The following is a 26067-nucleotide window of genomic DNA, read 5'->3' as shown; positions in this document are numbered from 1 at the left end:
CTTAAATATTAGTTTAAATAATATATGTTTGAATATAAAACATATTATTCGTTTAATATTATTTTAAAATTTATTTTAATTTATTTAAATGCAAAATACCATGCAACTTAAAAAAATTTAATTATTACATATAAAAAATTTGAATCTTTAATTCTAATAAAGTATTTTAAATAAATTTTTATAAATTCTTTATTTTTAATTAAAACTTATAAGTTTTATATAATTTTAGTTTTATTATAAATATATATTTTAAATTATATTTTAAAAATTTTATTATTAAGTTTCTTTAATAAATATGTTACAATCTAATAAGTTTCTTATAACGGATTATAATTATTAAAGTTTATCATATAAAGTATTTTATTATTAAAAATTGCCATCGCTCTCTTCTTCTCCGCTTGCCATCATTCCCCTCTTACCTGCCCCTCTCTTCTCTTATAAGTTTTATGTGAGTAATAAACGCCATTAAAATGACCATACCCTCTCTCTCCACTTTGTTAATTACTGAATAATTCGACCAAAATTGAATAACATATTTGCTCCTTTTCTAAATTTAATAATTAATGCTCCTTTTAATTAATTCTGAAAATAATAATGCTCCCTTATAATAATTTGGGCCAAAGAAAAATGAGTAAATTTTGCCTGCATATGTTGGTTAGGGGTTCAATTCAGGTAATGACGGGTTCGGTTCGTGTACGAAGCCCGAATTTGACACGGCACTGATTCGGGGGTATCAAAAAGCCTGAAACCGCTGACCCATTTTTTAAAAACATGTCAGATTTTGGACCGCGAATCCGACCCATTCAGGTCCGCAGTCAAACCCGACTCGAACAAGAATAGACCCGGGGTGAACCCACCAAATTGCCTTAAGTTTTTTAGGTCCAAAAATCGGGTCAACTTCTATTTTTTCGGTAAAACATGTGTCAATAATTGGATTTCAGGTTCAAATACGAAGCCTTTTCTTGCAATTTCAGGATCAAATTTTCAAATTCTGGGGTCAACCCCCGAACACCAACAGTTTTTTAAACTTGTTCGATTTGTTGACACTCGATACCCAACCCATTTCGGGTCTGGGTTGACCAATACCAATGGATTTTTCAGGTCGTGTTTTGGGTCCGTAGTCAAAAATTACACCGCCTACATATGTTGGATTTTTTTTTTTTTTACATTTAGGTCAATTAAATCAAATTCCACCACACACAACTTGTAATCAATCCAAACATAAACAGAGGATACTACTAAATTTTTGGCATTTAGTTTTGAAAAAACAATAGTTGTAATGTAACAACGCGGAATCGTCAATGGCAAACAGGCATTCCTAACCAGTCAATCTCAGCTGTCATAAATCATTGTTAACTATATTAAAAAAAATTTCCAGAATTTTTGATCTAACAACATTTAAGAAGCATAAAAATCTCCAATAAAATTCATAAATCAACAACTTCCTTCAATCAAAGAAGTCCGAATAACTTTTCTATGCAAAAAAAAAAAAAAAAACTTTCTCTAGCCAAGTTAATCACTTCCTCTAGTCAAGTTATGAATTCTTTTAGTTAATATGAAACATTTTGACTTCATCATGATCAACAACTCACACAGCCTCACTCAAAACTTGGTTGATGATCATATGAAATTAATGTAACCTAGTTTTTGAAAATTTATTATTTTACATGTTAAACTTATGGGTAGTTAATATTGTGTTGGCTTGTGAGCCTCTCAAGCCCCCATCCTATATACTAGTGAATAGCAAATTTGATTTAACGTCCGTGCCACGATGTCGTCGGGTAGGGGGGGGGGGGGGCTGTGGGTGCACGTGGCCCCCCCAAAAAAATATATTTTTTACTATGCTTAATTCTCTAAATTTTTCCTCTGCACCCCATAGTTGAGATTTATTTTTTTGTTTTTTTCCCATAGTTGCCACCTTTGCCTGTTGTTCTTGCATTTTTGGTCCCACCCTATCTCTCTCTCTCTCTTTCTCTCTTCTACCTCTCTCCTCTCTCTACATTTCTTCTCTCTATCGGTGAGTGAAAGATAAAAAATTCCTCTCTTTTTTTTGGGAAATAAAAAATTCCCTAATTTTTTTTTTTGAAAACCTCATATCTCTTTTATAGTAATTTATATAATTAAAATCAATAAATTATACTAGATAAGAATTATAGTATTTAATTTAAATAAAAAAACTTAAAATAGGCTTATTATAATTTTCTCATATTTTTAATATACTTTTATATTAATAAGATTCAATTTTTTATATATTTATTACTCGGTATAAAATATTTTTTAATTATATTATTAGTTAAATTAGATATGAAAATGAACTATAAAAGAAAAGTTGATATACATGAGGATGGTAATAAATTTTTTAATTATTATAAAATTTATATTCTTATAGAAATTATTATAAAAAAATTAAAACCTCAATGTCAATTTCAAGCTCGAATGAAAGCTTGAGGGTATTTTAAAAATCATAGATTTGTGCCCCCCTAGATAAAAATTTATGGCTCCGCCACTCTATTTGGGTGACATGGCGCATCTGGATTGGATGCCCGGAGGTCCGGTAGCCGGATGTAATAATTCACCTATAAATAGAGGGTTAAAGGTACAACTCGGGATAAATAAATTTTAATACTTAAACACAATTAGTGAAATTCCAAAATTTTCACTTTAAAAAGAAATAATCATACCAAGAGGTATAAGCCATTCACTACAAGAAGCATAGCATAATAGAGAGGCTTTAGTGAATATCGATAATTAGAAATTTGTCACTATAAGGCAACTCGCAAGGATGGAAGAAAGTATGAGCAAAATAACCAAAGGAGCAATAGAGTCTCTTCCAATAACTACTAAAGTAAACATAGGGACAAGTTATTTTGTATTTAGTTGTGACAAGATGTCATAACCTAACTTGATATGATTCACGGATAGGACAAGTCCTATCATGTTGGCTTGCAACAGAACAAACTCAAGATTGGAGTTTTGAACAACTTTTTAGATTTTTCTTCTTCCAATTGAACTTAAAATGACAATAGACCAGAGAGCTGCTAACATTTTTCAGCATATAAAAAATAACTCATCCATAAAATTTTCTTTCATTAGTCATCAAAATGTATATACAATAATTACACTATAGCGCATGGCTACAGATTGAGCTGTATAACAGAGTAATTTAAATGACTATTCATGATGGTATAAAAATTAGAAAATAAATACCTATACAAACTCAGCAGGTTAGACTCTGACTCAGCTACTCAATGAGCTCTTTTCATTTCTTAAAACTGAAACAAAATACAAATAAACTGTGAGCTAACACAGCTTAGCAGGCCGCACTTACCGATCTAAAATTTTAAGTATTTTACTAAATTTAATATAAAATGTAATTACTATACTTAACTATATATCAAGATAGAGCTTATATTTATAAAAAAATGTAAATAATGATGTAGGAAAGTAAATAAACAAGCACTTCATATACGAGAGCAGAATTAACATATTTTTCTCAAGCCCTTGTACCTACATCAGAATAGAATTCAAAGAATTATGGCCCTTATAAATCTTGTGCTGGCATGCTACAACTCAACCCAACCAGGATATATAGATCCTATCGTGTTGAGCTGTAACAAACAAATTTCAAATTTTGGTTTTAAAATATTTCAAATTCTCTTCTTATATTTATTTTAAATAAATAACATATTATAGAGTTAATAAACAATCAAGTACTAAAAATAAATTCATCCACAAAATTTCTTTAATTTTTTCAAAATATATCCACACTACACTACATCGATATTAAACAAAAGCAATAAAACTGAATAATAAACTAGCCATGATTGTACAAAAAATTAAAATAAAAAATATCTTTAAACTCAAATCTGGTCACTATTAATCAACAATCTCCTTCCCCTTTTCATATCCTAAAAATCAGAAGCAAAAAACTATTATGAGCTACAATAACTCAGCAAGTCACACAAACTGATCTAATTTTTTTTAATTATTAAATAATTTGATGAATATTTTAAAGCATTCAAAATACAATCTAATAAATCTTTGTACTAAAATAGGTAATAAGAGCATAATAGTTTTCCAATTATTTAAATAATAATACAGAGCAAAAAATAAAATAAAATTCATACACTAAAGCAGTTCATGTCACATATCTCGGTCTCAAACAGAATCTTAAATGATTATGGCCTCTTATGACTATCTTTTGTGCTTATAGCACTAGATCATTCTCATAGGCATCGAAATATGACTTATAGCCCTTAGAACATGACTTTATAGCCATCAAAATATGGTTTTAAATACACTAGAATATTCCTTAACACAGACAGAATTCAAAGAATTTTGGCCTCTTATATCTCACAGTAGATATTTTTCAATCATATAAACATATATTTCATCACATTGTAACAGTTAAAGCATAATTTAGCATGTGTCAAAATTACACAGTTTTCTACATAAGCAATAGAAATTTCTATCAAGTACAATTTTATAATTTTAGAATATAACAAAAAATATTATTTTAAGACATTAATTGTACTACAACACTTTTTTAAGTGTCCATATAATTTTCTACTCCATAAAAATTGCATAATTTCTAAAATTTTGGGTTTTTTTTTAATATTCAGAATTTTTATAATATCAGTTTTTATAACACATAAAAAGTTTGCCGTAATAATTTTACAGTCGCAAAGTTATCCATGTTATTTGACAACAGAAATATAAATTTAATAAAAAGAAATTTGAAAAAAAAACTTTTTATTTTTAAAATTTAAGATAGGCACAATATAACCTACCTTAACTTGGACAACTTTTCCAAACCGCCCCGACGGCTAAAAATGACTTTATGCGACTCAAAATCCCTCTTTTCCCTCTCCAAACCTCTTTCTTTCTCTCTCTTGCTCAATCGGTTGCTCGATCAAAATGAATAGCATAATGGATTTAATTTCAATTTAAAGTGCGGCTCTTAATGGCTTAGCACCACGACGCTACAATCTGAGTACTGTGGCGCTAGTTCAAAACTCAAAAACCCGTGCCGGAAGAGCTATAATGTCACTATTTGATGTCTGATATTGTAGCAAAGTCGAAGAGCCCCACTTGTGATATTTCTCAAATTTTGTCAAAATTGACACCAATCACTAATTCTAGACCTCTCACAATCATTTTTAAGCATTAAAATATTCTCAAAGACATGCAAATGAATTCAAAACTCAAAAAATTAAAATTTATATTTTTTAAATCAGGTCAGAACAAGTAGAACCACATGTTGAACCTGAAAGTATCACATGACATAAAAAAAATACTTTTATGACTCTCAATGCCCATCATGAGAATAGAATGTGCATATAGCACTAGAATAGAACTTCCTCCACCCACACCTGATCTCATATGAATAAAGTATTTCAATTAAGTAAGCATATAATTTATTGTATTGCAGTAAATGAAATATAAATAAACTCATTTCAAAATTTAACAAAATACTAAAGCGAAATATACCACTGAACAGAAGTGCACTATTTCATAATATAACTAAATTATCAGAGATTGTTTAAAACATTTATTTTGATTAGTATGATAGCTGCAAAGATTTAGTGCTACTTATGGCTAAAGCCACCCTCATCAAGGCCTTCATGAAGGACCTTTCAGTTGCACATTCAATTTATGACATTCAAGAAATTTAACTGAGTTGCTTAAGCTGCTAATAATTATATAAATACTAAAGAATATAATTGTGACAACAGTAACTCATTCACTAGATGAAGAGGAGAAGCTTAATTTATTCAAACAATTTCTTAGAGATAAATTAATCTTTCCAAGCGATAAAAGGAAAGGTTGAGTCATATAATGATTATATAAGAAATATGTAGTATCACCAACCTCATCATTTTTAAAGACAAGTACGAGATGCTAACCATCAAAATGACCAAAAGAGAGAGGATTCCAACTCTAATTCATCATTTCCTAATTGTAACCTCGTTGAGAGTTTTGATGGTCAAGCTTATACAGGCCATCAAAAATAAAGACTACTTCAAATTACCAATGCTAATGGCCATTTTTATGATTACTTAATGTTATGCTTTTTATAGAGATTGATAATATGATATAGATGAGTGTTAACATCTCGTGGTTGAGGAGTTGATCAAGGTAGGTAAATCAAGAGAAGGTGTCCTTGTCAATGTTGGAAGAAGATCAGATAAAGCACAATGGAGGAAACATGAAATGATCTAGCCTTGGTCTTGGTGATTCAAATCACTAGAGTGATTTCGATAATTCATGGTGGAGCAGGAGCAAAGGCTTATCGCCAAGCTAGTCTCAAATGACTTTGTTTAGGAGAGGTGAACTCGACAAGTACCTCAAGAGAATCTAGTGTTGAAGTGTTGCATATCATTTTTATTGAAGTTGATTAGCCATTGAATGGAAATCCCTATAATGATGCTACAATTGACACAATTTTTATTATAGACAATCAAATCAATAGCATTCTGATTGTAAAAGGAATTCAGTCAACATTATGTTCAAAAGCATCATTGAGAAGATGAATCTTGATGCTTCTCACCTAACTCTAATTGATGGTCCTCTCTTTGGTTTCTTTGGACAGTGAAGGGAGATAAAATAAATAATTATTTTGTAGATAACTTGGGGAGAAAGAGAGATACAATTGATTGTAATTATCAACTTCATCATAATTGACGTGTCAACTACTTATAACTCCACCTATAACCAACCATTGTATAACATCTTCATAGTACACATCTATATTTCTCATATCACTACAAAGTTTTTGGCATGAGATCAAGTAGTAACAATTGTTGCAACTTGGCACAACTAAGTGCGTGTTATAAAAGCAGCGAAAAATATAAAGGATGAAATCCTTTAACTAATTATTAAAAAATTATCAAGGCTAAAAATTTCTAAGGTCGTAGAGGAAGTTTTTTAAAGAGAACTAAAACTACAATTTTTGTTATCATGGGTTATGACAAAGAAAGAAGATGCGGCTTGATTACAACTCTCGAAAAGAATATGGAGTTATTTGCTTGATTGACTAACAAAATGCTAGGTGTCAACATCAATGTTGTCTATCATAAGTTAAGCGTCAATAGAAAAATAAGGCTAATTAAACAAGAAATTAGGCCAGTTACTATAATGCAAGCTACACTAATTTGCAGTGATGGCCAAAAGCTTTTAGCTAGAGGCTAGATTCATTAAAGAAATTCAATACTCATAATGGATTTCAAATATAACAATGATTTAAAAATCAAATATAAATAAATGATATAATTGACTTTACCAAAGTGAATTCAGCTTGTCCAAAGAAAGGTATCCACTTCTAAGAATTAATGCTCTAGTCACTAGGCAGTTAATTATCTAGTAATGAATATTTTTGATATTTTTTCTAGATACCATCAAATAAAGATGTGCCATGCAAATTGTGAAAAAATACATATTTTTCGTTGGAGTTGATTTTATCACTATAAAGTGATGCTCTATGGTTTGAAAAATAGAGGTTTGACTTATTAAATGATGATGGATCATGCCTTCTGAGATTAAAAAAAATGATGAAATTTTGAGGTCTATGTTGATGAATTGTTTGTGAAGAGTAAAACTTCAAAATATATAGCATGTTCATGACTTGAAGAAACTTTCATAACTCTCAAGGAAATTCAATATGAGACTTAATCCTTTGAAACACACTTATGGAGCTAGATTAAGCAAAATTTTGGATGTCTTGCTTACCCTAAAAGGCATTAAGATGGATCCAAAGAAAGTCAAAGCTAGTTTGGACATATCATCTAAAAAGAATGTGAAATTAAGAAGAAAAAAGATTGACTAATCAGATTGCTTAATGAGTCGTTTCATATCTAGGTTGTGTGATAAATACTCATCGTTCTTCAAAATCCTAAGAAGTTTTAATCACTTGGATTGGAATAAAAATGTGAGAGAGCTTTTAGTAGCGACCGACTTCTCTCCTTGCCAAAATTACTTCAAAACCCATAGCCTAGAGAAGGTTGCTTTTATATCTTAGAGTTGGAGAGAAGATTGTGAGCTTTATTCTAGACTAAGAATAAATGAGGACATAATATCTGATTTATTATATTAATAAAGTTTTTCATGGAGCCAAATTGTGTTACATAATCATGAAAAAATTAGCATGAACCTTGGTTATCACAGCTTGATGACTTTGACCATATTTTCAAGCTTATTCTATTCAATTCATTACTCCACTTAAGTCGATCCTACCGAAGCAAAATTACTCCTTACAACTTCTTAAATAGTCTTTCAAGTCAATAAATTTCATATCATATATAAGCTAAGGACTACCATTAAGGAGCATGCCTTAGCTAACTTTTTCACAACTTCACATTAGCCAACATAGAAGAAGAGATGACTACAAAAAATAATTTGCTTTGGATTTGTAGGTTGACAAAGCCTATGGTGTTGAAGGAGTCAAATTGGGATGTTTCTTAGAATAATAGTTGGAGTTATATTTTTTATTCCCGACAAAATTTTCTTTTAAATCACAAATAACCAAGTAGAATTTGTTGGCTTAAGGTTTGTTGTTGGTGCTTGAGTAAAGTGTTTGACAGTATTCTTCGATTCTAAGCTCATTATGAATTAGATAAATGAATAATATGGAGCCAAAGAAGAAATCCTTCCAAGATATCTATTCAAAGCTAAAGCTAGGATAAAAAAAAAAATTAACTACTTCAAAATTTAGCACATTCATAGATATTAATACAAACTCATTAATATGCTTTTTTAAAACCGAAATCCAGATAAAAGATCAATCATAGAACTAACTCACCCAATAATGAAAGTAGAGATGATGAAAGTTTAACAAATAATCTCGAATTGGGTTGATCCTTTTGTTGAATATCTGAAATCATGCACCATAATGATAATATTCAATGGCCTAAGGAGACTAAATTAAGTACAATGATAACCTAATAAAATTATGTAGCCTAAGTTGTCATCCAAATAAAATTTAAAATCACTTTTAACGAAAATAATATTTTAATTAATTTAATTAGAACAATAAACCAATCAAATTTGTGCTAAATCAAACAAATTTATTTTATTAGTGATCAAACAAAATGTATCACTTGAAACACAATTAAATTTATCAATTATAAGATTCATCGTCTAATTTTCAGTCTTCATTTGAAAAAAAAGGCAAGATATTTAATTAAGGCTTCATTTGGGAGTAAAAAAAGAAAGCTTAATTTAGATAGCTTGTTTATTGATTTTTTAAAGCAACTTTTTAGTAAAAATATTTCGTAAACTAAATTTTTTATAAAAACCGCATTCCAATTCCAGCAAACAATCTTGTTCGACTCACTGCACTCCTCTTTTTCTTGCCGATTCGCCCACCTACGCCGCCTCCAATCTTCCTCTACCTTGAACATCAAACAATGGCCTCTTTATTCATTCAACCACTCTTCCATCTGCAGCCGAAAACCTGACGCTAAACCTCGAATCTCCCTCACAAACCCTGCAAAAATTCCTCTTCCGGATGACGATTCCACGGCCAGCCCCACCTGGATCAAAAGCTGGGGCGAAGAATCCCGCTACCGCCTCATCCCTAAGCGGCCACGAGCCGCCCTTGATTACCGAAGCGGCCTGTCCAGCGACGACGAGGAGTTCGGCACCAGCGCGAGCACTGGAAGCAGCACAATGTCGAAGATCGTGGAGAAGCTCAAGAAATTTGGGTATATGGATGACACTAGTGAGATAAAGGAGCAGCCTTTGCCCGAGAAGGGGTCAGTAGAGGACATCTTCTATGCTGAGGATGGGATTCTGCCCAATTCTAGAGGTGGGTTGTCGTTGGATTTGAACGAGGAAGTTCGGTTTCCGTGGGAGAAGCGTCGGGGCGGCATGGAGGGGGATGATAATGGTGGGAACTCTGTGCGGAAGAAGAAAAGTAAGACTATATTGGCGGAGCTGACGCTTCCTCAAGGGGAGCTGAGGAGGTTGAGGCATTTGGCTATAAGAGAAAAGTCTAAAACTAAGATTGGTGGTGCGGGTGTGACCCATGAGATTGTTGATGCTATTCGAGAGAAGTGGCAGACTCAAGAGGTGGTGAGGCTCAAATGTGAGGGGGCGCCAGCCCTCAATATGAAGCGCATGCATGAGATATTGGAGGTTTGATTTTCTTTCTTTTTGAAGATTAAGATTTTCCTCTAATTTTGATTGTAAATTCCGAAGAAAATAGCGATTATCCAGTTTCAATTGCATAACATGTGGATTTTCTATCTTGTTTAATTAATTTTCTCTAACTTAAGAGAGTTAGAGAAAGGCTCCGGCCCTAATGATAAGATTTAAACATCATTATGACAAGAGCATTCTATGACAAGCTTCATTAATTTTCTACAAACTGTATTGGATCTCAAACTTTTGGAGGAGATGGCTGCATTTTTTAAAGTGCAGCCATTATTCAGATGACCATCTTTTGTAACTTTTGTCCATCATTTATGTAATGACAAGGAATTTAATGGATTCTATGATGTAATAGTGCATAATGACTATGGGCGCATAATTTATCATTGAACTCATACATTTTGCAGGTGCAAAAAAACTCTGGCAAAGGAACATCAATTTTAATGAAATATAGTTTTTGTCTTACCAAACGGCTATTAGGATTTATCGCTTGAATAATTTCATTTAATTCATGTTGTTGCCCACTTTCAAAATCAAAATTGTTTGTGTTTCAAATGTTATCAAAATTTCTTAAACATAACAATGTTGTAAACCTCCACGCCATGCTTCTCTACTGGTACGTGGACCATGAGGAAGGTTGACAATGACAATTTTCAGAGTCATCTTTTTTTTTTTTTTAATTTGCATCTGCTCTACTTCTAGTTCCTTCTCCCATTTTTGAGCAAATTCATAATTATATTTTTGGCAGTCAAAATTAGCTTGAATACTGCATTGGTATTCTCACTTCTTTGTGTTGTAGTCATAAAGCCAATTCATATGCCCGGTATAAAAATGTAGGTATAATATAATGTTGATTATGGTGCAAGTAATTGAGATTAGAATTATCTTGTAAATGATATTTTGGAATCATTTCAATCCACCCTTCTTTAATTTGATCAATGGTAAAAGTAAAATTTTTGCTTAAATCTTTGTCTTGTAGGAAATAAAGTACCATCTGCTTCTTTGTTTTTGGGTAAATATACCATGGATAAAAATAATGGACAATATGTCTAACTTCTGAAATGGCCTTCATTGTTGGATCTTGTTTTGTTATCAATGGGTTAGAGTATTTTCTATGTATTGCTTGTTGCTATGTCAAGAAACCCCATGCAAAAGTTCCTATAGTCTCATGTCTAATTAAAGCACTTCCAAAAAGAATAGATTATTTATAATGATTTACTCTTACAAAAGCAACAAAAAGGCATGCTAAAATATTTATTCATATGAGGTGTAACAAATGCAACTCTATCTAAAAAATATTGACATGCCAATATGAGCCATCCATCGGCCCAAAAAAGATTTGTAGCCATATCCTTATCAACAATCTTGAATCATAATAAAACATAGGATTTATAGTTTTTAACTTATTAAATATCTAATTTTATCATGAAATCAATATTAATTGCTTCTCTTTTAATATTCTTTTTCCTTTTTGCAAGATCTTTTTTTTTTTTTTTTTAAATCTAACATTTTGATTTCCTCCATGATAAGATGCAATGATACCCATCATTTTCCATGCATTTCTTATAGCCATGTACAAACCCATGCAAAATACTATGTATTCACATGTCTAATGAAAGTACATCCAAAAAGAGTATATTATCCAACAATAACAAAAAGCCTTTATCCCATGACATGGGATTGGCTATATCAATCTTTTTTTGTCCATTGTATCATATTAAGAGTCAAATTCTCATTTAAATATAATAAAAAAAAGTTTTTTTTTAATACTTTCTAACCAAATCTTTTTAAGTCTACCTCAACTTTTCTTAATATAGGTCGTATCTCATACATCTACTCTCTAAATAGGATCATTGAAAGGCCGACATTTTATGTGACCAAACCATATAAGGCAACTCTCTCTAATCTTATCTGCCACTGGAGCTACTCCAACATTTTCACACATATACTCACGCATTTTGTCTCCAAGGGGCTGTTTGGTTTGCTGTAAACTAAATGCGGCATAAAATAAATAGTTTGAGCCTGTTTGGTTGGTTGTAAAGTGAATACAAGGAACTGTTTTGGTTGGATGAATGCAGAGTAAAGTAAAATCACTTGAATCGAAATGGAGTGTACTCAGGGTCGTTAGGACGAACAGGGAAAAAGCGGTTGTAGTGACCGTTGTTTAAATCAAAGCAGAGACAGGAGAATGTGGGAATAGTTGGATGGTCAGGAGAAGCAGGATCTTCCTACGTGCGAAGTCGAACAATGAAGGAGTCAAAGAAGCGACTCCTCATGCGAAGCAAGATCTTCCTGCAAAATGAACTAAGGCGGGGAGTTCCAAATACAGTGGGAATTTACTTTGCTTCACTCAAGTGTCCGGCCAAATACTAAAAAATAAAAAAGTAAAGCATTCACAATGCTTTACATTTTCTTTTCCTCCAACCAAATAACTCCTAAGTGTTAAGCCACTTATCCACAAGAGCATTATCATCTATGCAACACTTAACTTAATTTTATGCTTCTCTTTTAATTACCAACATTTTTTGCCATAAAGCATTGCAAGTCTAATCACCATCTTATTAAATTTTTCCTTAACTTTGAGGCGTACTTTTCTATCACACAACAAACTCGATGCATTCATTCACTTCAACCGTCCAACTTTAATTTTACTAATAATATCCCAATCTATTTCATCATTGCTTTGAACAATAGGCCCAAGATATTCAAAATGAGCACCTTTTTTAATGACTTAATCACTCAATGTCACAATCCAACCACGAGATTTATTACTTCTAAAATTTCACTCAATATATTCGATTTAAGATATACTCAAATGAAAATCTTTAGACTCTAAGGTTGACCTCCATAATTCAAGTTTTTTATTAACTCCCTCTACAGTTTTATCAATAAGAAGAATATCATCAGCAAAAAGCATACACCAAGTTACATCCTCTTGCAAATGTCTTGTAAGAACATTCATGACTGTAACAAAAAGATATGAGCTTAAAGTTGATCCTTGATGTAATCCAACTGAAATGGAAAAATACTTGATCAAACCACCTTGTGTTTGAACATAACAGCTCATATATACATATCCTTAATGAATTAAATATAAGTATTATTAACTTATTTCTTTTCTAGGTCCATCCAGAGCTCTTATCTTGGAACTTTATCATATGTTTTCTTTAAATTAATAAATATCATATATAAATCCTTATTGCTCTCACTATACTTTTCCATCAAATCTCTCAACAATTGGATAACTTCCATATTATATCTACTCGGCATGAATCCAAATTGATTATAAGAAACATTAATATCACATCATAACCCATTCTCAATTACATTCCTATAATTTAATGCATGACATATTAATTGAATTCTTCTATAATTAGTACACTCTTATGCATCACCTTTATTCTTAAAAATAAGAATTAACGTACTTCTCCATTCATATGTCACCTTTAGTCTTCAAAATATTATTGAAAAAGTTTATTAATCCTTGAAATTCTTTGATGTCCTAAGCATTTTCACACTTCTATTAGAATATCATCATATTCTATTGCATTTTTGCACTTCATTTTCTTTAAAGCCTTCAATTTCGATTTTACTAATATGAATATAAAAATAAAAATATGTATTACCATTTAGGGTGCTAAGATCACTAAATTTAATCGTATATTTACAATCTTTATTGAAAAGTTTATCAAAAATCTCATCCACCTATGTTGATATCCTCTTATAATAAAAATATTTTTTGATCTTCATCCTTAATGTAATTCACTTGAACTAAATATTTACTTTCCTATCTCTTTATTATATTAACTTTTACATATGTCTTTCGTCATCCTTAGTATCTAATCTATTATATAAATTACTAAAAATATATTTTTTTACATCATATATTGCTTTCTTAGAATCCCTATTGGCTTCTCTATATTTTTTCTAATTTTTCGAGCTTTTACATATAAATCAACTTTTACATCAAAGTTTTTATTTTTTATCTTTTCTTGTAAATTTTTATTTCATCATCAACTATTTTTACTATTAGATTTTTTTACTTTTGATTCTACAAGCACACATATTTTATTATTCTTAATATCAGAAGCTACTTATTTTTATATAACATTAGCTTCCTAATAAACAACTCAAATATTAAAATATTGAATCTTATTTTAAAAAATATTTTTATTAACATTCTTTAAATACCCCCATTTAATCCTGGGATAATATTTTTACATTATTTTTTATTTTTATCTTAAAGTGCAAAACTAATAAATGACGCTGGTTACATGAATTTTTACTTCAAATAATTTTACAATCCTTACAATCTAAATGATCTATTTTTTTATAAAAAAGATTATATTATCCATGAAGATCAATTCCTATGAAAGCATTGAAAAGCATGCTAAAATACTTCGTCATATCAATTCCTAAGCCCTATAGGTTACTTTTTATAGAAGTAGTGAATCATATTGGCAACTACCTCATTAGTATATATGTTAAGTAAAGTGATAAATACCTCAAATTTGATTGACAACTTCTAATAGAAGTCATAAGTCCTATTATAGGTGAAATCTCTAGGTAGCAACCTAATCCTAAACTTCCCCCTAATGGGCAGCTAAGCCTATAGGGCTAGGTTGTAAGACCCGCTACTTAGGCAACCTCTAAATAGAGGTCGTAAGACCTGCTATACGGGCTACTTCCAAGGGAAGCAATAAGACCCACTACACAGGCCACTTTCAATGAAACTTGTAAGCCCCGGTTCCAAATCTAAACATATGGGCAACTCCTAATAGGAATTGTAATTCCCAAACTAAACAAATTAACAAACAATCTAATAGACATGAGCCCCAAACCATAACCATTCTAAAACCAACATTTAACCATTTCAGTTTACTCGGGATCCCTGAAAGGAGGCAACCCATGATTGCTAATCAGATTATCTAGACATTACAATCAATTGTTGTTAGTGTTGGTAAACTGAAACTTACGGTATACTCGGGACGACGGAACCATGAGATCTTGATCAAGTATACTCTCATCCCCCTATAACTAGGGTTAAAACACTTGCATACTTCTACACTTGTTACATAGCTACATATACGTTTCATCCTTAATTGAGAGTGCTCTTATACGCTTTAAAAGGGGTAATTAACTATGAGGGCTTGCGCTCATAGGAAGTTGAATCTTATAACTAAATAAACCTTGACACTACCCTCAGGAAAAATCTGGTTAAATTCAAAATTCAATCTACCTCGGAAAAAATGGGATCTATAAGCTTGTGAAAGCAGGGTTCATGCCGTAGAGCTATCTTTTCTTGAGGGTGAACAATCAGTTGTAGGGAGCTTATTAAACATGCTAGGGAAGGAAACAACGAATACTGAGTAATTAGGGCCAAAGGATAGTGATTAAGTGCACGGTACCTTTAAACCAAAATGTATTAAGGATCTCAATAATTTGGAAAACCAAGCTGCTTAAATTCAGTAAATGTTTAAGTTTAATGGCATGGATTTCTAGTAATGATAAATTGTTGAATGGTGTGAGAAAAACTTTTGGACTGCTAGAATTTGAGTAGGAAAATTGTTCGAATCTATCATTGAGATTGGGAGCCTTCTGTGCCTTCTCTCTCTCATTTATATATATATATATAACTATCTATATATATATATTCATACTTTAGTTGATAGCTCTAAATCCTAAATTAGCCCGTACATGCCTTGCATTTTTGTTTCTTTCCAAACCATCATTTTAAGTTTTCTGGATAATTCTGCATTTCTTATTCTGCTTCTTTTTTTAAATTTAAAGCTAATTGTTGCTGTATTCCACCTGACAATGATCAGAGAAAAACAGGAGGGCTGGTGATATGGAGATCTGGAACATCTGTTTCACTATATAGAGGAGTAAGCTATGAGAACCCTAAAACAGTGAAAAAGAAATATCATAGCTTACCAAATACTTATGATACTTCACACAATACCTTCAAGCATACAGGCATTTTAACAGATAATGTGAAAACCATTGATTTGCAAGATGATCGTGCAAAAAGCATTGATGTGCAAGATTATAACGTAAAAAGCATTGATGTGCAAGTTGAGGGCGAGTATTTGACTACTTTTGAGAAGAAAAATAACACTGGGCTGTCTGCCGAAATCAAATACGAAGATGAGATGGATAAGCTGTTAGATAGTCTTGGCCCAAGATACACAGATTGGCCTGGAAATGATCCACTACCTGTGGATGCTGATTTGCTTCCTGCCATTGTACCGGGCTTTAAACCTCCATTCAGAATTCTTCCTTATGGAGTTAGGCCTACTCTTGGACTAAAGGAAGGTACTGCATTAAGGAGGCTGGCAAGAATGCTTCCTCCTCATTTCGCCCTCGGTAAGTATACCTCATTTTCATAATTTCCCTCTCTTTACAGCATAGGCCTCATAAATGGATTTTTTTGTCTCTAAATAGGCAGAAGCAGGCAGCATCAAGGGTTAGCTACTGCTATGGAAAAATTGTGGGAAAAAAGTTGTATAGCAAAGATTGCTTTGAAACGAGGAGTGCAACTAACTACTAGCGAAAGAATTGCTTCAGAAATAAAGGTAAAATATTTTCCTCTTAGCATGTTGGAATTCATTTTCATTTTATTAAAAGTCCTAGTGACATTTTCATACTCCATTCTGAATACCGGCTTTCAGTCCCCTGTACCTGATGTATTCCTGCTAGTTGTAATGTTCCCCCTTGTCTCTCTTTTGCCTTTTCCAGCTGAAGCCATTGAAATATATTTGTTTCTTGCACATCAGGATATTTGTGATAGGTCAGTTTATCCAGAACTGACCTTTGAAAGGTCGGTTCATCTAGAACCGACCCAGCCGGCCCCACCTGGGCCGGCATTGGTTTACAGGAGGCGGTTCAAACCGCCTCCCTTGTGTTGCTGCCTAGCACAGGGGGCCACGCCTATTTGATTTAATTTAAAAAAAATGAGGGGAGGGACAGTTATGGCTAGGGCTGAGGGTTATAAATAGGTATGAAGGGGAAGGGTGAGGGTATGCTTGAATATTGTTTCTCTTGCGGCTTTTTGGGTGTTTTGGGCTCTAGATTCCTTGTCTAGAGATTGGGAGAGAATGATCCTCCTCTCAAATTGAGGATCACTTGTATCTTTGCTTTGTTCTTGTCTTGTTTTACTTCCTATAGTGCAATTTACTTTTTTGGAGAGTTTTGTTCATCAAAGTTCTTGTGTTTCCCCACTGTTTTTACCAATTATTGTTAGGATTGCTTGCGAACTCAAGTATTCCCCTTAGGGTTACTTGCGAACTCAACTATTTCCTATCAATTTGCTTGTGTATAAAAACTATGTTCCGATCCATGAAATATATCTCTGTAGCTCAATCTAGTATATATTTTTTTTCAGCAACTATCCTTTGGAAAAGTCAATTAAGATGCATTAATTATTTTTCATTTAAGGAGGCTGCATCTGGGCACTTATCTTCAGGGAATGATTCTGCTATCAGTCATAACATATCTTAAAATACTAATTATCCGGGTTGTATTTATGATTTCATGTATGCAAAGACATACAAAACCTTTTAACTTATGACATCTTATGAGTATTTGTACAAACTGAATGTTCTATTGCATTTTTTATCTTTCTGAGCTCCTACTTATTTACTTTTTCTTGGCTTAGGTTAATCTAACAATTTTTTAATATGTTTATGCCCATTTGTTATTAATGCTAATCATCATGCCTTTAATTGCAGAGCTTAACAGGGGGTGTAATTCTTTCTAGGAACAAGGATTATATTGTCTTTTATAGAGGGAAAGATTTCTTATCCGCGGAAGTAAGTGAGGCGTTGGTTGAGAGAGAAAGATTAGCGAAGAACCTGCAAGATGATGAGGAACAGGCAAGAATAAGGGCATCTTCTTCAGTTCTCTCAAACGCCAAGACACTTGAAATGACTGAAGAGCAAGGCACTGCCGGTACCCTTGGAGAGACGCAAGAAGCAGATGCCAGATGGGGAAAGAAACTGGATAATGACTATGAGAAAAAGATGATTAAAGCTGCAGAAGCGGCAAGGCATGCTGACATTGTGAGGAAGCTTGAGAAGAAACTTTATCTTGTAAGAATCTGACACTCAACAATTTATCAAAATAGTCTTAATGAATGATGATATACATATTGCAAGTAACCAAGTAGTGTATATGAAATGACTTTATAGATGGAACAATTCTTCTACAGCGTAATTATATGTTTATGAAATTTTCCTTGTTGTGTTTGTTTATAGTTTCTTTTTTTTATTGTATAATTTAGGATAGATAACTTGTGATGTTTTGTAGATTTGGGAAATTTAAATGTTATTTCAGAGATGAGCTTAAATAGCAAATTACTCCTAACTTGCTTAATCAGTATAAACCTTCAGTATAATTCTTCAGAGAGTTCTTCGCATCCTAGGAAAATTGTTGGGGATCATCTGATCAGGGCAAATCAACCTTTGATATTGATGGCGAGTCTATTATGTCTATCTTCTTTCTTACACGATGCATTAAAAAAATATTTTAATCAAATTTTATTTTGAATTTATCTCTTCAAGGGCAATGTTTTTTAGTATGTTTAGAATATTATTTTAACTTTTCTCTTGGGTCTTCTTTTCTTAAAAATAAAACCCTAAGGCTTATTGTAATGGGATGAAATGATAATGCATTATTTTTCTCTAGCATCCCCATGGTATTCCGCTCTCTCCTTGCCGTTTTCTCTCCCACTCTCCCACACACACATATTTTGCTTCTTCTCTCTTACCTCTTTTCTATATCATATACTCAGTGCTCTCTCTTAAGCCCTTATCTCTTCAATCTCTCTCTCAAGTAATTTCTCTCTCCCAATTTCTCTCTTCTTTCATGTTCCTATTCCTTTCTCTTTTGGACTCTCTTAATTTCTTTCTTTCTCTTCATTCTCTTTATATTTACCTTTCAACAATGCTTTCTCTCTCTCTCTCTCACACATTCCTTTTATTATGCATTCTTTTTTAGCAAATCAAACAACCCCTTAATCAATTGAAACTTTCTCACTTTCTTCTTTTGAGTCATGAAATATTATTTATTTGATTGCCAGAATATTTTCAGTTGCCTTGATGGCAAAATAGGTTAGTAGCTCATTTATATTCTAGAAAAAAAATGGTTTTGTACGTGTCTGATTAGAAATTTAAATCATGAAGTTGTCTTCAAAATGTAGCATTCATATCTATTACATGTTGATGTAATTTTTTTAAATAATTGAGTGAATATATATATATATATATATATATATATATGTCATTTAAATAATATTATATATTTTTATATTTATAACACCATCACAATTCAATTGTCCATCTAACCCTAATTAAATGTAACATTCATTTATTGCTGTAATCTGGAGCTCTCACTTGTTGTTGATTACTGTAGCAAATTTCTCTCTTGCCTCTTGATTTTACTTTTAATTAATGAGTTTGAAATTTTTGAAGCAGGGGGCTGATTCTTTACTATTTATGGCTAGGATAATTGAAACTTATAATTTGTGACTTGAATAAGGACTCGGAGGAGTTTTTTATGTTGTGATTTTTGTGGGCTATATAGAAGACCCTTGATGTTTGTAAAAATATTGAATAGTGATTATTAAAATTAAATTTTTAGTTTTCTTAATTATTGTATGTACTGCTTGAATATATATTCTTCGAGCACTTCACTGGTGTTGATAATTACTTTTGGGGGCGGTTCTCGTTGTGCTAGTTTTGGGCTTTAATTTTTTTGGCTAATATTTATCATTGTTTTTTTTTTTCAGTTTCTTTCTTTATTAAATTTAAATGAGAATTTGACTTTTAACCGGACACAATGGCAAAAAAGGATTCATGTAGCCGACCCCACATAGTGGGACAAAGGCTTGATGTTGTTGTTCTTTTTTTCAGTTGTTTAATGGTTGGTTCCTGTGCATGATTGAAAATTTAATGCACACTAGATTTTTTTTTTCATCGTGTGAAACTCCATCCTTGTTGAAAATTTATGGTTATTTGGTATTTTTTACTTGTGAAATTTTAAATTTGGATGATAATTTAATTATTATTTTGAGTAAAAGAAGTTTGCTTGTTGTTTTTATGATATAATAAAAGTGGTTATTTTTTGCTAGAGTTATAGATTCTATGTATCTCATCCTATATAGGTAATCCTTAGATTATTACCTATCCTTCATTAGGATGCAAAATATCAAAATTTTCCTTCCAATCATAATCTCATAATCTAATTATTACTTGACCATTTCACCTCTATCTATAATATATGATCCAGAATTAGACTAAATAATCAAATTTATCCTATACTAACAATATAATTTGTATGTTATTTGTGATGTGCAGATAATATTTTTTAGAGACTCTCAATTAAGATGTTTATTTTTCCAATTGACTAGTACAGGCTGAACGTAAGGTAATGAGAGCTGAAAGAGCTTTAGCCAAGGTGGAGGAATCCTTGAGACCTGTAGAACGTAAAGCAGACACAGAAAGCATAACTGAAGAAGAAAGGTTCATGTTTCGCAAACTTGGGCTGAGAATGAAGGCCTTCTTGCTCCTTGGTAACTCTAGAAAACTTATCATAGCATGCACTTCAATGAAGTCCTTCTTGCTCCTTGTATGTATGAGTGTCTTCCCTTGTGGGCTCTGATTCAAACAATGTCATCACAAAACCAATAATTTGCTTGAATGTCAGTCTTGCATTCTGACATAGATTGTCTATTTCTTTGGTTCACCCTCTTTGCATATCAATCTGCTGCCTTATTCTCAAGTTGCATGGTTTTTTACTAGTTGAGATGTTTCTTTTTTATGAATTCAAATCTTCAGTTTCATGAGCCAGTTTTGTGCTGATCTATTACTTTAGATAAATGATCATAGTCAAGTAATTAGTTTGATCTTTGATCTAAGCTATATTCTAATATTATACTGATTTTTTTTTTTTTGTTTAATATTAGCTAAGAAGGCAGCAAAAAATGTTAGGATCCAATTTCCCCTTCAATCTCCCTATCCAAAAGAGTACCTTTAACTAATTAACCATGGGGATTTAAGTAACCGTTAGAATTCTTTTAGGGGTATTTGTCAAAGGTAAATTGCTCTGAATCCTTATCCAAGTCACCAAGGGTGCTCTTCTTATGCATATATATACACATATGTTTAGGGTGTGGTGAGATATTTTTGCATGAAAACAAAAAAAGAAGGAAATTTGTCCTTATGATCGTTCACTGTAATCTCCAAACATTCTTTGGTTTCAGGAAGGAGAGGAGTTTTTGATGGGACAGTAGAGAACATGCACCTGCATTGGAAGTATAGAGAGTTGGTGAAGGTCCTTGTGAAAGCCAAAACTTTTACACAAGTTAAGCACACTGCATTATCACTTGAAGCTGAGAGTGGAGGAGTTTTGGTTTCTGTGGACAAGATATCCAAGGGTTATGCAATTGTTGTCTTTCGTGGAAAGGACTATCATCGACCTCCTACGCTCCGGCCAAAAAATCTCCTTACGAAGAGGAAAGCCTTAGCTCGTTCCATAGAACTCCAGCGTCATGAGGTAAAATTTCATTCGTGCAAAGAAATTTTGGTTGATTAAATGCAGTAAGCAACCTTTAGCTGCTGTTTCATGGCATTTTCTACTCTTTGCTCATCAATCATAGCAAGAGTCGATTTGTACATTGCTAATACTTTTCAATTCTTGTCTGAATTAGGCTCTTAACCGCCATATCTCAAACTTGATCAACAAGGTTGAGAAGTTGAAGGCTGAATTGGTATGTGCCAAATCTTCGTTTGAAATTCAGAGCTTGCTTTTTGTATGATGAGAGACCTCTATGGGACAAGCGGTTCTCGTCTTTTATCTACAAACACTTCTTTGTTTTGTATATATGTCAGCATTCTAATGTTTTGCATTTTTTTTCTGCTTATGTTCTCACTAATGTTACACATTTCCAAAGGATAAAATGGAAGATGTCAAAGGCGAAGGTGATGATGAATTGTACAGCAAGCTTGATCTGGCATATAGTAGTGAAGAGGAAGAAAATGAGGTAAATATATAAAGACTCTAGTAGGAAATTTTTTCTAAAATGATACTCAGTACAGTTTTATGATATGCCAGAAACTCTAATGATGCTCCCATACGGCTTCTGCACCATCTCTCAGAAGAAAATATTATGGTTTATTGACTAAAAAAATCACCATTTTCTGTATATACCTGATAACTTCAATTATAATAAATCTACAAGCCAGTGCATTTATTTTTTTCTTTGCAGCAAACTAACCTCTCTATCTTAAAGCTATAATTCAGCCTCTGAATTTTACCATTGTAAGGAACTAGCTTCTCTATTCCTTAATAACTGCCTGATTTATTCAGGCAATGCATTAAAAAATTTTACCTTCAGTTTGGATTCATTAGAAGTCTTAGGCACTTCTCAAATGTCTTCTAAAGGTCTGAAAAAAATAAATTAGGGATGAATTAAGCTACAATTCACCAAAAGTCTTGTATGATGGTTTACTTAGAGATTTGGAAATTGAGGAGAATTTCAATCATTCTAAGTAGACTATCATACTTGTGATTCATGTTACTGAAGAAAATGTGTGCCATTTTATTTAAAGATTACTACATATACATCAACACAAGAAGCATGTAATGAATATCTGTATGGGGGAGGATAATAGGTTGCTTTGCTCAGTTTATGGCTTATGCTACTGTGTGGGTGGGGAACACGATTTAGGCTTGTTTGGGATGGCTTTTTTACTGCTTCTTAAAGCAGTTTTTTAGCGCAAAAAATAAAATTTTTGTGTTAAAAAGTTGCTTTAAGAAGCAATAAGAAAGCCGTCCTAAACGAAACCTTAGGCAATCTAAGATTTATCAAAGGCCCTGATAAGTAGGTTATCCCAAGAGGCTGCATTAGGGATAAGAGACTTGGAAATGAGTGCACAACTTCCACCACAAGGTAAATGAAGTATGACTTGCACTCTTACACTTTCCCAGTTACTCTTTTAAATATAGAGCTTAAATAGTCCCAATCAGTAGCCCATTGTATTTCCTCTTATAAGCGGTGGAATGACATGAAAAGTACACAGCAGCATATGATAAAACTGTAGAAAATGCAGAGAAATGATTAACAGTGGAATCCTGATTAAGTTCAGGAGATATCCATGTGTTAGTACAACAATGGCATTTTACAACTGCCAATTTATCTATTTCTATTGAAAGGCAGCATAAACATGAATATGACCTGAAGTTCTGTTGAACTTTATATGCCATCGCACTAAGTCATTTCTAGTTCTAAACGTGAAAGTATAGTTAAGTAGATCAAAACCTCACATTATAGTATCATATCTTTTCCTCCCTCTGGCTATTTGTTTCTGTTTATTGTCTCTCATTTTGTTTATTAGTTAATTTACTCCATTCTTACATGCTTCCTCGTAGGATGAGAATGACGAAGTTTATCTTAGAAGTTTTGATAATGAAATCAACACCGATGGAGGTGAAGCAAATGGCGAATATGAGTCCAGATCAAATGGTTATGCCGATGTGGTCGTCGATGCTAGTGAGGCTAGCAGATATGATAGTGATGACGAGTTTGATGATGATGAAGCCGAGGAGGAGGAAGAAGAAGAAGAAGACTATGATGCTTTTAGTCCCTCTGATGAATCCAAGTCATTCTGGCCTTCTGCGAGCTCCTTGGACCCTCCTGAAAGGGGAATAACTGATGAATCAGAAATGTATGTATAAGCCAAATTTTCCTCTATTTCTTCAGTTAGAATGGTCTATTCTCCAATAATGCCATTGTAAATTATGATATACGCAATATATCCAATCCTAAAAATGTCTTGTTCTTGTTTATCAATTTTTATAGTGTCCTTTCAGTTTTGTGCCACATTCTCAAAGTTCCTGCGGCCATCTCACTCTTGAGTTAACTAAAGCTTCGTTTGGGACGGCTTTTTTATTGCTTTCTAAAACGGAATTTTAGTAAAAAATAAAAAAATTTGTACTAAAACTCCGTTTTAGAAAGCAATAAAAAAGCCGTCCCAAACGAAGCCTAAAACACTCTGCATTATCATACATTCCACAATAATCTGGTGAGTTCTTCTGAACCAAGCAATTTGTTCTCTCCATGATCATCTCACATTGCACTGATCTGTATTTCTACAATATAATTTATTTGAACCATTCATGTCTCAGAACATAGTTGTAGCAAAGTGTTCAAAGTTGAAAGCAATGTAGTTTTGCATAAAAATAATAGGCCACACAACTACATAAACATTCATTTTGATGAATTTTCATCAATTTTCCAAGTAAAGCATATTTTTCAGAACTTCAATTTTTACATGTGCATTTTATATATGTTGTTTATAGATTTAAAAGCCAAATTAGAGAGCAAGCAACCTTCGTTGCCACGCCAGTGACCCTGTATACTTGCAAATAGGAGAAATTATGTTTGGCTGGATTACTAAAAGTGTAAAGTATTTCAAATGCAATAATTTTATAAATTTTGGTGTTTGGTTGGAATACAAAATGATTTAAAGTAAATTTTAGTAAATGTAATGTAAAGTGAAGTAGTTCATTTTGAGTGTAAATTAATTTTTTTTTTATTTTGAGTGAAAATTGTTTATAGCATAAGCTTGCTTGACCATCACCTGTTGCCAGCCACTATTGGCCACCGCGGCTGGCCCCCTCCTCCTCCTGGCACCACCGTCTGCAATCACTATCGCCATCGCCATAGTTGCTCGCCAATCATCGTCGGCTGTTGTTCTCGACCATCAACATTTAAGACTTTAGTCTACATTCATTACTTCTAATCAAATTAAAAAAACAGTTCACTTGCATTCATTTTACATTCATCCAAATAATTCCAAAGCATTTTTTTATATTGCATTTTTTTTAGACTGTATTCTTTTTATATTGCACTTAATTTTCAGCCAACCAAATAGTCCCATATTTTACTTAAAATTCAGCATTACCCCGAGTACAAACCATCTAAGGCGACTCTCCTAATCTTATTTTTTACTGGAGCTACTCCAACCTTTTCACGTATATGCTTATTTTGCATCCTGTCTTTAAGAGTAAAACCACTAATTCACCTAGACATCCTTATGCACATCTTGGCATGCATGTGCATAACACAATTAACAAAATTGTCAAAAAAAATTACTTGTATATAGTTGCGTACAATTTTTAATTTGAGTTTATAAGATTATATATGATTATGTGCATTACAAAAAACTGTAGATGAACATGTCTAAAAATAATTAGCCATAACTATGTATAAGGCTTAATTTTATTTTAAAATTTTATATGGTTTTTTTTTTCTTTTTTTGCTTTTTTTTTTCTTTTTTTTCTTCTTTTTTTTTTTTTTTTTTTTTTCTTTTTTTTTTTTTTTTTTTTTTTTTTTTTTTTTTTTTTTTTTTTTTTCTTTTTTTTTTCTTTTTTTTCTTTTTTTTTCTTTTTTTTTCTTACTATATGCAATATAAAAATTAGACAAACTTACCAAAAAATGCACTAAGAAGACAGCTATATTAAATTAATAATTTGAGTATAGAGGATTATACACAATTATGTATAATACAAAAAAAAATGAATAATTAAAAAAAATGCATATATATAATTATATCTTAAATTTGAGTGTCGAGGTTATACACAATTATGTTCAATACTAAAATGAAAACTTGCTATAAAATATTGGTGCGTAATTGTGTACATTATTTACGTCGAATTTATAAGGCTACACATAACTGTAATTTTGTTTGGGATAGTTTTCTCACTATTTTATAAGTAGCTTTTTAGTACAAAAATTTCTCGAAAATAACAAAACAGTAGTAGTAAGATATTGCCTCAAATGAAGTCTATGTCTATTATATAAAAATGAAAAATCATCATGAAACAATACATGTGGATAATCATATGCATTCCTTAATT

General features: G+C 32.1%; 1 protein-coding gene across 1 annotated transcript; it reads left to right on the top strand.

The window, feature by feature from the left end:
• Nucleotides 1–9292: 9292 nt before the first annotated feature.
• LOC110092502 (CRM-domain containing factor CFM3, chloroplastic/mitochondrial) lies at nt 9293–23998 on the top strand (the record flags this gene model as incomplete). The annotated part of the gene is given in 9 exon segments (XM_020817074.2): nt 9293–10134; nt 15975–16515; nt 16594–16724; nt 17880–18239; nt 20563–20719; nt 21410–21702; nt 21857–21916; nt 22100–22189; nt 23578–23998. Coding segments are annotated over 9 exon segments (2780 nt in total), but the record flags the coding sequence as incomplete, so codon positions are not given.
• Nucleotides 23999–26067: the final 2069 nt, after the last annotated feature.

The sequence above is a fragment of the Dendrobium catenatum genome, unplaced genomic scaffold (assembly GCF_001605985.2).
Source record: "Dendrobium catenatum unplaced genomic scaffold, ASM160598v2 fragScaff_scaffold_9, whole genome shotgun sequence".
Taxonomy (NCBI): domain Eukaryota; kingdom Viridiplantae; phylum Streptophyta; class Magnoliopsida; order Asparagales; family Orchidaceae; genus Dendrobium; species Dendrobium catenatum.
This window is presented reverse-complemented; position numbering and strand designations above follow the sequence as displayed.